The 12650-nt window shown below is 40.2% G+C and overlaps 1 protein-coding gene across 6 annotated transcripts in view; it reads left to right on the top strand.

Moving 5' to 3' along the window:
- The window catches only part of CRCP (CGRP receptor component), a 35226-nt gene that overhangs the window by 14041 nt on the left and 8535 nt on the right, over positions 1-12650 (top strand). Inside the window, exons 5-6 of one of the 6 annotated variants that reach the window (XR_003259988.2) lie at positions 4645-4862; positions 5378-9969. Coding sequence is in view for 4 of the 6 variants with exons in the window: in XM_026105581.2 (XP_025961366.1) it covers positions 4645-4810 (166 nt within the window). In the remaining 2 variants the exon portion in view is untranslated. Of the gene's footprint in view, positions 1-642; positions 4529-4644; positions 9970-11601; positions 11660-12650 lie in introns of those variants that run through there. The other 5 variants (XR_010392283.1, XM_026105580.2, XM_026105581.2 and 2 more) reach the window with 5 other exon arrangements.

The raw sequence follows: 12650 nt of genomic DNA, 5'->3' as shown, positions 1-12650 counted from the left end.
GAAAGCAGGTTCAGTGAGCTGTTTCATTGACCTTTTTGTGCCAGTGCTCTGCAGATATTTATCACAGTATCCAGTGCATTAGCAGCTCTGATCCCAGTATTGCTCTCATTGCTGACGTTGGGGAGGTGGCACTTGGAAGTTTTGTCATGGGTATTGTCACTTTGCTTGTACTGTACTGCTTTCTTTTGTAGGACTGAAATTGCCAGGTCAGTATGTCAGTGTTTCATCCTCATATAGCTCATTTTATCCAGCAGGATACTACTAATTTATATAGCAGGCAAGCTATCGTAATTCTTTTCTAACACAGAGGTATTTAAGCAAGGGGGAAATACTCTATTTACTATAGAGAGGTGGTAGTATGGAAATGAAAGAGGTATCTTAAAATCTGTAGCAAGCATCTCAGATTTCTAGTACTATATGTGTCATCTTTGAAGTGAAATAAGCTTGCTCAGTACGTGCAGGACAACAGTTTCAGAAAGCAACAGAAGAATGCTGTATCACAGAAAAACAGGAGGAAGTTAAAAAGGCAGAGTGGGATTTTTCAGAAGTAGCTGAATGAGTTAGGAATAAAAGTCCCATTAAAAGTCAAAGAGCTTTTTGTTCTAAGTCACATTTCTGAAATTCCTTCTGATAAAATTACAGAGGCAGAATTTGACCAGGACCTCGGGGTTAACACTGATACTCTTACAGAAAGTCGTGAGAGCTCTGCTACCGTGTGTGAGATACCTTGACTGCGTCTGATCCCCAGCATGGTCTCTCTGAAGCACTAAATGACGTTGGGCCGGAAGGGCGGAGAATTCCAGCTACAGAATCTCCCGTCCTGCCTAGGTGTCTTGGAGAAGGTTTCCTACCCAGATATTCACCTACCCCAGTCCTGTTTGTTCTGTGAACTCTAATAGCAGTGCCACAAAGCGTAAAATTGTTACGAGCTTTAAATGATTTTAATTTACGAGCTTTTTAACTATTCTGTCTTCTCTATATGGATGCCAGAAAGTTCCTTTGGTTTTACATATCATCCTCTGTCCTTTTTCTCTGAATGAGAGTCTGTAAGTGAGAGAATTACTTCCAAGCCATTTTTGTCTGTATAACAGCAGAAGGATGAGAGTTAAGAGTAATCTGCTAGTCTAGGTTAAAAAAATAAACAGCATTTATGGCCTGTTAGAGCTCAGATTGGACTGTGATACCTTTGTCACTTGAAAATCTTTTACAACTTTACTCTTAGCTAATATCTTTGTCATCTGAGAAGGAATTTGCCAGCACTGTGCTTGCCATGTACTTTATGAAATAAGAACCAGAATTGTTTAGTATGATCTTGGCACTTTTTGTTTCCCCTAATCTTTTCCATTCAGCCACTCCAAGCTAGAGGTATCCAAGCCATCTGGCAGCCACTTCTCACCAAAACACAGAAAGCATGTGGTGTGCAATTACCATATAATACGTTTTATGTTAAACATTATTGCCTCCAAAGAACTCTTGAACTACCCTTTGGTTCATAACCAAGACCGTTTCAACGCTACTCTGTTGTTAACTAAATAGGAAAACTGAAGGTTTTAATCATTTCCATCTTGTGGGGTGAAGGTGATGTTTGTATAAAAGGTTCCACTTGAGGTTTCATTCTAGTTAGCTGGTACAATGCTTTCTTCCTCTTTGAGAGGAAAGAAGCTGTGACATTTGCTCTCCAGACCTTGCTTACGTGACCTTCTCAGTGTAATGACCTTTCCTCCCACGAAGAATGATGAACCCCAGAGTCTCTTTGCTGCTTCCATCCTGGGTGAGGCATTTGAGAGACACTCTCTCCCTTAATCTCTTAGCTGCTCATATGCTGTCTCTGTTGGTAACAGTTTTTTACAGGTAGCTGATTTGATGCAAGATACATGTAAGATGATTTAGTATTGGCTTACTGGCAGAAGATAAAGGTATAATTTACTTAGTGTCTGTTCTCTTACTGGGGATTGATGCTGTGTTTGTGAAACCATGAACTCAGTTGTGGTGTATCCGATTATTTGAGCTTCTGCGGTTGTATGATTTAAGAGCAAACGACGCTTTTAAATACGTCATTTGATTTACTTTTTAAATAACCCTAAATAATTGCACTTGTGGAGGGGTCCATTATCCTCTCCCACCATATAAACAAATTCTTCTGTATAACCAGTGAGTGCCTAGAACTCCTCTAGCAGCAATTTCTGTTTTCTCGTAGCGGAATTGAGGTTCTGGTTAAAAGGGCTGGTCTAAAGCCCCTGTCATCTGCACTGCTTCCTCCGCCCCTTACATTCCTTGTTATGTCGCTGCCTCTAATCGAGGAGAAAACCATTAAGCAATGTTTGTGCTGTTAATTAGGCTCAGCAACTTATTTTCTAATACTGAGGCTTTGAAAATAGTTCACCAATTCAGGGGTTTTAACATAAGGAGAATTTGCAGCTACGTGGGAAGAAAAAAAAAAAAAAGGGAAGATGAGCTCCCTTTCCCTGGTCAGCATGTTATTGCAGCTCCCAAGCACTAGGTCGTGCTAGTGTATATAAAACTGTATATAAAAATGGTGAAGACCAGATACTTTCTAGAGAAGCACCAAGCTGTGGATCGAGGCACGTTCATTTAAAGAATGGAGCTTTAATCAAGTGAAATCTCAGTTTTCTTGCCCTCCTCTTACAAATAGCAATACGACCCGTGTAGAATGTGTTGCTGGTATGGCCACGTGTGATGTCCTAATACGTTTGAGCTCTGGTTACATAGCTGATAGCATGATGGTACTGGCAAATGGTCCAGTTCCAGTAAAATCACTCTGAAGTCTCTGTTGTTGTTGATATCTGCTACTCAAAACATCAGTTTAAGAGACCAGTGTATGTTTTATCCTGACATTCTTCTACTTTGTGATGGGTTTTTCTAATCAGTGTTACAAGCAGAAAAAAAAATCCTTTTCCTAGAAGACAAATTTAAAAAATAAATACTAATGTGTAAAAACAGCTTATATTTTTCAGTTTCAGCTAGCTGCCTTGCTAAATTGAGCAATTTGAAAGCCATCTAAACGTTTATTTCACTGATACAGTCGAAGTATGGCAAAGCACAGATTTTTCTTTCCTTGTCATCAGTATTTCAGTAAAATTGAAACCATGGAACAGAGGTTTTTTTTAATGAAAAAGCTCTGAACTGACATCACAGCGAATTTTATTATTACCCTGTTGAGGCCTCAAGCTTTGGCTAAAGCTTCAGTACAGCGAGCCATGTTATACTTGGAAATAAAGTATGCTGCTAGCAGCTAATTTTCCAGTTTTAGTCCTCTGGAAGGGCTTAATATTTTGTAAGGTAGTGTATCTCATGAAAAAAACATTTATTAAGCTTATGCTTTGTAATTGTGAATTGGCTCTACTTGTATTTCTTCCTGTTAGTGGTAACCTGTGTTAGATCTAATTCTGGAATGATCAAATTTCCAATCACTACATAGTATTTAAATTTTAAAATATGGACATTAACATGGCTTTCTTAGTTTTTAAATCAACGTGTTCAAGAAAGTATTGAGCTGAAAATCAGTAGTACTTTTAGAAAATATTTTCCCTTATTACCGCCAAAAACTACAACAAAGGTAAGCCTCTACAATAATAAAGGCCGAATGACTGACTTCGTGATTTTTGTCTCCTCCAGAGCTTTAAAATTATATATTCTATATATAATATATTCTATGCCAAAGGCAGGATGGTATTAGTTTAACAATAGCCCTATCTAATACTGTCTTGAAAAAGACCATTGCGTTTCCCACTGCATCAGTGGATTTGAAATTAGTCCTTTGATATATAGTAGTGTTTCCCCAACTTTTTGGATTCATATACCATTATCAGCCCTCAGACTTAATTCTGGACAAATGTGTCAACACTGAACTTCAGAGGTGACCCGTGCTGCGAATACTGCCCAGTATGTTTCCACAGACTGCCTGCAGACCGTTACTGCCAGATCCTGCGATCCTGTTTCAGGCAAGATTTCACACAGGTTGTCTTGGTTGACTCAGGACTGCAGGATTTCACTCTTAAGTATTTTCAGCTAATAATAAAATATAGTGTTGCACATGCTGTTGTTATTTTAGAATTTTCCCAGCAGCTAAAAAGCATACATTCCTGAGGCTAAATCTGCCTTTACGCAGTCACAGATATTTCAGCGGGTTTTCTTAGCCCTGTGTGCTGGATCTTGGCACTACTGCTCTTCTCTTCTTACCCATGCCTGCAGATCTTTTTGCCAGAAAAACAAAACGTGTATGCATATGTATTTATGCATGTGCTCCCTAGGAATTCAGTAGATTAAAAAAAGGGCAATATAAAGAAGTCTAGTATAAGTATTTGGTTAAAATATAAATGCTGCAAACATACTAGGCTCATTGCTGATAGAAGATGATACATTTTGTCTTAATTTGCACAACAGTATGGATTTTTATTATTATTTTTTAGAATCCATGGGTTTAGTATGCAGATGCACTGCAGCAATGTGCTGTCAATTCTCTCTGCCCAAATACTCAGTGATCTCGCACACAAGACAGTAATTTTTGTCTTCTAGGAGAACATTTTTGTGACCTTGAATGTGGAGAAGTCCTGCATCCCAACCTCTTAAAATATATACTCTTCCCTCGAACCAGGACCTCAGGCCCATTTTCTTCTCCCATAGCTGCACACATTTTTGCCTCCTGCAAACTGAGCTTTATCTGTCCCGAAGCCTGCTCTGCCTCCTTTCGCCCTCAGCTGGAAATGCTGATCTTGGCACTAGCTGCGTCTCAGCTACTACTGGACGTGGCCCAGAAGTGGGGAGGCACTGCTCAGCCAAGCAGCAGTGATGGCCTTCGTGGGACTTCTCCCTAGGCAAGGCCAGTGAGAGTCTGCATACAGGTAATTAACTCTGATTACTGTGATCTTGCCTTTATTTTTTGGTGAGAAAATGGCTCTCAATTGTCACTCATCTTATTTTTGTATTTATTCGTCTCTAGAACCAACAGCTCTCATGTTTCAATCAGTATTACTAAAATCCAAGTAGTCCAGAAGAAAAACAAATCACAAATGACACACCTTTTGGGGTCAGTTATCCTGAAAATATTCTTTGCCTTCTGCTTAGATAGCTAGGATAGTTCTCCTGTCTGTTCAGTGAGCAGGAATGTAAATACACATGCTGTAGAAAGATTCAAGATAGATTCATCCAAACTGGAAAAAGTTCCTTACATTTTTTAGACGTAACGAAGCATGAACGAAATCCAGGCTTATCGGGTCTGTATCTGTATAAAATAGCACAGTCAGCATTGATGCGGATAGGAACCTGTTCAGGCTTGCAGGATTTGCCTTTTCTGAAGCTTATTTCCCCTGGGGTTGTGAGTATTTGGGTTCTGATTTGTGTATGTGCTGGCAAGCAGTTCTAGGTGCAGAGAGACTGGTTCTAGCTGTGATGCTTTTGTATCGACGTGAGAAAAAGGCAGTGCAGTGGGTGCTGAGCCTCAACGCGTATTCCCCGCAGAGAGAGGCTGCTTCCTGCTGACGTTGGGGCTGAGGATTCCAGTTTTCTATCGCAAAATCGAACTTCCGAGCTGTTTTGTGAGCGTTTGCTTCAAAGGGATGCCAAGAGAACCCTCCTGGTTTCTGCATTCATTCACAGTAGGAAAGGTCAGAAGCTGTAATTAGGGAGAAGAGTCTGGACCAAAGCATCAGAAGGGTCCCCCGGGCCGGTCTCAGATCACGTGCTTGGAGCAAAGGTCTCAGTTCTGTACGAGCAGTGGGGAGAGCTGCTAACATTGACCTCCCAGCTAAGCAGATGTCATATCTGGCACTCATGCATGCTTGGTATTTCTTAAATAATCTTGGTGGCTGGATATTTACTAAACAAAAGATAAAAGGTAAAATATTATTATTCTAGACTGTAGAAGGGAAAATACCTACCAATGCTGGTATCTAGTGTACCCATACTAGTATCAACATATTTGTTCACATGACTTCATTTACCCTCAATTATCCCTTCGTCACCTTGAAATATTTTGCCGAAATAAAATAATTTACCTTTTCATTATCAGAATGATGTTTAAATTGATCAGCAAATAACTGGCTGGGTACAACTTTTCAGATGACATATACTGAATAGTTGGTCGTTTCCCTGTGTCTTCAGATTCAAGCTCTATGTATGTAATTCAGTTGCATTGCTTAAATCGTAAATGCATAATTTTAACATGTCTAAAGGTTATTATTTTTTCAGTGTAAATTAGTGTTTACAATTTCTAACACTCTACAGCCCTCCTCAGGCACCTTCAGCTGACAGAAGATAAGTCATTTTTGTGGCTTTCGTTTTTTGTACCCTGCTGCTAATTCATTTTTGATGTTCTGTAGTCATTTTTCCGGCAGGGAGCTTTGCAGATCAAAAACTGGCATGACATTTTTCTGATAACACATTTTAATGACTTACTTGCAAATTATCTCTCATTTTTAATGTTCTGAATGATACTGTCTTTGCTGAAATAATGTTGTTGAGATCAGTTTGTCCTGACTCTAAAAATTCTACATATTCCCTAATAATTTATAATGATGTTAATGGCTTATAAGCAGAATGTCTTTGAGAGATGACCTTTTTTTACTTTGTCTTGTAGTTCTTGTGTTCAGGAAGGATGAACAGTTTTTCTAACTGATTATTTTAGCCAAGAGGTATAATTGTCTTTAATTTATTTCTGTTGTTGCCAGCTCTGCCAATAAACTTTCCTTAATGAACAAGGTGGAGCTCTGTCTGATTTAAAATAGCTCTGGATAAACGAGATTCCTGTTCTTTGGCACAGGCATGATAGGGCTTTGATTATTTGATTCTGATAATTTGGTTGTGAATTTTTGTATAAGTGTGTACCGGGGGGGGAAAGTGTGTATTTTTTCATGTAGGCAACAAAAATCGAAGATGATATTCTGAAAAAAAAAAAGAGAAAATGCATCTTCCATGTTATTTTGTTAAAATCGAATTTTTTTTGGTCTGGAGACGTGACATAGCTATCTGATTGGATTGAATACCACACGTCTCGCTGCAAAAGTGAGAAAAGACCTGTCTGAAAAGGCTCTGCTCCAGAAGCTGGCGTGTGAGCGTGCAGTGCTGCGAGAAACCTGCCCAAAGCATGGATTTGTTAAGCATAAAAGTTTCTCTTGGTAAATAGGACTGGGCACAGGGAGTATTTTGCAAATAGATATCCTCATAGCTCTGCTGTGAGAGCTGCAAGCGTTATCTCTGTTGCAGACGTCTGGAAACTGAGGCACAGACAAGTTGTGCTTGGCCAGGGACCATAAAACAAATAACATCGAAAGCCAGGATTAAAACTGCTCCAGGTGCCGAGCCGGGCTGTTCCCCAGCTCTTGAGGAAAAGCACTAAATCTTCCATACCTTTGTTCAGATGAATTGGCCAGATGCTTTGTATGCTGAAGATATTGTTAAATATTCTTTCCCCAGCTCTGGTAGGACTTCTGCTTTTATGTGTGATGGTGATGTCTTTTGATACAATTTTAGAAGAGGTTTTTTTTCTTTTTTCTTTGATTCCTTACATCTCCTGCTCTCAATTTTAATTCTAGGCTGAGAGAATTTCAGTACTTGTGTCTAGTCAATATTTAGGTTTTGGTTTCTGTCCCTTTCATGGCTTATTACAGTAGCGAACAGCAGCAGCTATAAATGCTTTATCTTTCTGACAGTAAGGCAGCCAGCAACGGTGATCTCAGTTCAGTTTTAAATTCAGCCATGCTGTTAATAGTCTCCGTTGTTGTGAGCATCAAGCTGCTAAATAAATAGACACAAATGATGAGCATGGGCAAACAGTGGAGGCACCCTCCCTGCCTCGCACCCGTGGCAGCCTGTTTGGCTTGCATCCTCGCTTCTCCCAAACCAAAGCAAACGAACGTATCTGGGTAACGAAGCTAATCTCGATTCCCTTGTGTTGTTTGTAAAATCGCAGTCGTCGGAGCTGAAGACCACGCGCTGCGCTGCCAAAGCGTTTGTTAACAAAAAACAATGCAGACAGTTGCTCTGTAGGAGAGAAGGGAGAATTCCCGCTACAGTGGGAATTACGTTTAAATAGCCTGATTTATACTGTGGTTGACGCGAGGGACCTTCTCCCCAGTATCTTCCTGAATTTTTGCTGCCCGTACGCGCCCAGCAGTTCGTGAATGAAAGGCCTGGCGGCGGGCCATGGCCACACCGTCCTTTTAAGTATTATTTGATGGTGCCTTCAAAGAATGAAGCAATGTCTACTACCCTGTACTGTGTTAAGGGCCTTTTCTTTCCTCCCCCCACCCTCCCTCTCTTCCCCATTCTCAGACCTTCCAAAGGTAGAAGCATCTTTCCTGTTCTTACACAAAAATACTCTTACAGGTGAAATCGCATGTGTGATCAGTACAGCATCTGCTGCAGTTGTTGGCATTCGTCCACGTGCCAAGCATCGCTTTACTGCAGCCTTTTCCTGAAGACTGAGAAAAATCATCTGCTGTGGTCCTGTAGAAGTAGGAAAGAAAATTAAAAGGGTAGGGTGGTACCCCAAATGTTTGAGTTTGCTTTTCGAGCAGATGTGTTGGGCAGTTTTGTGGTTGGTTAAAATGAAGGGGTTTTTTTTCTTTTTTTCTATATTTTCAAGTCGTAATTCCTTATCCACTTCTCTAATTTTGAAATTCAGAGGGTAAACAATAGGTCCATTTTAAAGTAAATGTGAATTCAGAAAGATTTGGAATTGCAAAAAGCTTTTTAACTGTTAAATTGATATATGGGAGGATTTCTTGGAGTTTCCTGACGTCAGTTATTTTTTATTTCACAAATATCACATTTAAATATTGAAAGCTTTTCTTCTAAAGTTGCTCGTCCTGATTAGAATTATTTTCCAGCATTTTATAAAAATGGCAGCTGAGTGGCTCAGGGACTAGGTGGGACAATCAAAAATTTTTCCTTTTTAGGATTTTGTTTTGTCACTAGCAGGCCACATCTAAAACCAACAGTCTGTGTCATTGCGGTGGGGCTATTTTCTGTGCTTACGGGCTATGAATACACATCACAAAACCCGCCGATATAATTAAATCCATTGTTTTGTATCAGCAGAGCAGTTGTCTTCGCTGAACCCCGGAGTCTCCGTAATGCGATTTGCATCGTTAACTGCCATGCAGTCATGGCCGTTTTAGGTGGAAAAGGGCCTGTTAGATCATCCGGCCTTTGGCAACACCCGATTTTTCCTTCAGGACAGTCTGGAGGCATCAGCCAGGAAAATTTTATGCTGCTGCTGCTCGTTCTGCCTGTTTGGGGGATAAATGAAGGGCCTTATTCCCCGGCTGCCGGCCGACTGCCTGCATAACTATTAAATTTGCTCCCTCTTGACACGCGTGCACACGTGCGTGTGCGCAGCCGAGCAATGCATCGCTTGCCATAGGCTTCCCCGGAGGACGGTAAATACTTTGGCGAGCACACATACGTGGATGCTGGCGTTCTGAAGCGCCTTTCAGCGCTGAGCTGGTGCTGGACTTCAAAGGCAGACGGTGTCGAAACGAAGCTGGTCTCTCTGAAGTATCTCTAGGCAGACGGACGGTGACCCGTTAGCACCGTGCTGTTAATTACAGCATCTATTTTCTCTTGAAAGCTGCAAAGTTTCCTTTTGAAACCCCCCACAGGTCCAAGAAATTGAGGAGAAACTCTTCAGAATCACTTTAAATATGCCTTAACGATGCCCTGGGAGTAGCACTCCATTCCGAGCTTTAGTTCTCCAAAATTGTAGTTTGCTGCCGTATGACAAACTGCAAGACGGTGCCTGTTAACTGGCAGTGTTCATTTTAATGTTCTGCGTGCGATAATGAAATACTGCATAAACACAGATGTCTGTTAGGAGAAGATATGCATCAAATATAATCATGGAAGATTTTTGCCCAAAAATGTATGTTTAAGTTCCTTTACACATTGTATCTATTATTATTACATTGTAGCTATATGTTTTTATAATAAAATGCCTTTTTTACTGCTCCATATGCCCTTTTAAACATGTCTCTCACATCTCTAGCAGTCCCACTTTAGTGTGCTTTTCTTCACTAAAACACAAAGACCAGCTCAGGTCATTAGCCATGCTGCTGTTATGTGATCGGTGTTAATGTTCTGAGCTTCTGAGATTAATGAAATATGTATTACTGGCCTATGACAGCTGTTTTGGACTTTGCTGTCAGAATGATTTGTATTTCAATAGGGGCTAAAATTAATCATTTTTGGCTGCAGAGCTATTGCTCAAATGTTCTGGTTTGACTGTCATAAAAATGCTTATTTAAGCGCATCTTCCCCCCACCCCCAAAAGAGAGAGATCTTTAAGTGTCAGTGAAATTTTTTCCCCTTATACCCATTTTCCTATTTTAAAGATCAAAGCCTTGAAAAAGAAGATGTATGAGATCTCTTCATTTCTAGAGGAAAAAGCAGAGCTATTAGCTGTTTGGCTACAATGAATCCAGAAAAACAGTGAGCATAATTGTGGTTCTGAATTTATTAGGAACTTTTAACGGTGGCATCTGTGGTGCTAAACTGTTTCCCTGAATATTAAAATGTTTTTGTGCTTAAATATCAATATCAGGCTAATTCTACTGACTTTTCCCCCCTTGCAGGCAGAGGAGAATGGAAATTGAACTATTAAAAATATAGATGCACAGTGTGTGTCTAAAATCAGAACAAACAAGTTAATATTGAGGAGAAGTGCTACTGTGGCCAAGGCACAGGACTGCAGATCTGGATGCACAGCACCGCTATCTGTCTGCCTTTGAGTGCGGGCAGATGGTCGGACGTGTTTGAATTAATGTAGCGTAAGGAATTGCTCCTTGCCGGTTAACCTGCAGCGAGCGATGGCACCTTTACAACTCAGGCGCTGGCTGAGTATTTTTTCTTTGGCAGTTTCTGTCTCTTTTTTACCTTGCTGGTCGTGCAGCCGTATGGTGGGACTGTGCAGTGAACCCAGTCAAAAACAACCCAGGAAAAAGAAATGGATCCAGCGCAGTTCCCCCGCTGGTTTGCTGCACCTTGCCCAACAGCTGCAGAGGCACAGCTGGAAGGTAGATGTGCACAGGGACAGAGGGCAGAAGCCATCGCTTTTGCCCAAAGATGTGTGTGTAAAAGTACGGCTGTAACCCGCTGTAGTAATGTATGAAAAAATACACTGGCTTAAACTCTGTGGTTTGCAGACAGTATATGTGACCAGGTGGTTTCGAGCTAATTTTTAACTTCTTTGGTTTAGATAACTATTCTTGAGGTCACTTGTCCGTAGCACAAGACACTGACCTTTGGCAGCTGTTTAGCGTTTCTGTACAGCAATTAAGAGAGTAACTGTGCAGGTTAAATAATGCTTGTGCAGTGATGAACTAAGGGGATCTGCTTTGCCACCTTCGACAATAGGTGGCAATAGCAATGTGTCTAGACACACAAGGAAGTGCTATATTCAAAATACCCAAATTATCATGGCAATTAAGGTATGAGACCACACCACAAACCTAGTCAAAATTATTCTTGGCAGCAGCTTTTCATCCGTAAGTTATCTGGAATGTATTTGCATCTTATGAGTCATTTTTTTGTGGATCCTCAAATTATATAGTAATTCAGAGTGTTTTATGTTTTTCTTTTAAACAGAGCAGAAAAGCTACAGTTGCTTAACCACAGGCCTGTAACAGCAGTTGAAATACAGCTGGTGAGTAACAATACTCCTAACTATTCAAAGCACTTAAACAAAAGCAGCTTTAACCTTGAAGATTAATTATTTTCTCGTGGTCAGTGATTGAATGCATCCTTTTATACACATCTTTACATTCATGGTTTCTAATCCCCTCTGCCTCCGCTCTGAGACCTGCCTTAGAGACTGGCACTTCTTTCTCGCAGACATATTCTTCACCCTTATGTTTGCTTCAGTGTCACGTGTTGAAAATACCCAACAAAATTATTAAAAGGTTAGTTACGGTATTGTGCACAGAGAATATATTTACCTAAGACTTTCTGCTGCTGCTCTGTAACCAACTACTTCACTTTTTGACAACTATCGGGGGTGATTGTTTTTATGATTGCATTTTATGTTATAGTAAAACCAAACACACTGAAGAAGAATGAGCAATGGCTGATGCTGTGTTTTGAGCAGTTGTGTAGAATAAGAAATGAATATAAACAGGCTTTCTGATGGAAAGGAGCCATTGCCAATCTGTTAAGCATAATTTTCATGTAAAGAGAGGTTGTCGCTAAATAGAAATAGATGGGCCATATATTCTCTGAAATATCTCTTTAGGAATACAAAGTCTTGCGGTAATAAAGAGATTATTATAATAAGGATATTCTTTTAATAAAGGTCTCTTACCTTAAGAACATCTGTTTATAATCTTATCCTGAAACCAGACTGCGTAATAACAGGATCGTATTTGCTGCAAAAAAGGGAAGGATTATAGAGATGCTGGTGGGACTGTTTTTCTTTTGTAGCCGAGGAGTAGCCATTCTGGTGCTGAAAGCATCTCATGTGAGAATGCTTCTAGTCAGGGAATTAATTTTGTATTCTGTGACTGAAGAGATCAGTGTCAGTCTTGTCATCGACTCAACCAAGAGCATTAAGGCTTCATCAGTTTTGCTTAGGAAGTCATTCAAAGTGATGATGTAAAGCCTTTCTCGTACCTTTGTCAGCTCATCTGTTAGACACAGAT

Source organism: Dromaius novaehollandiae, chromosome 19, assembly GCF_036370855.1.
Source record: "Dromaius novaehollandiae isolate bDroNov1 chromosome 19, bDroNov1.hap1, whole genome shotgun sequence".
Taxonomy (NCBI): Eukaryota; Metazoa; Chordata; class Aves; order Casuariiformes; family Dromaiidae; genus Dromaius; species Dromaius novaehollandiae.
Note: the sequence above shows the minus strand (reverse complement) of the source record. Positions and strands in the feature narration are given on the sequence as shown.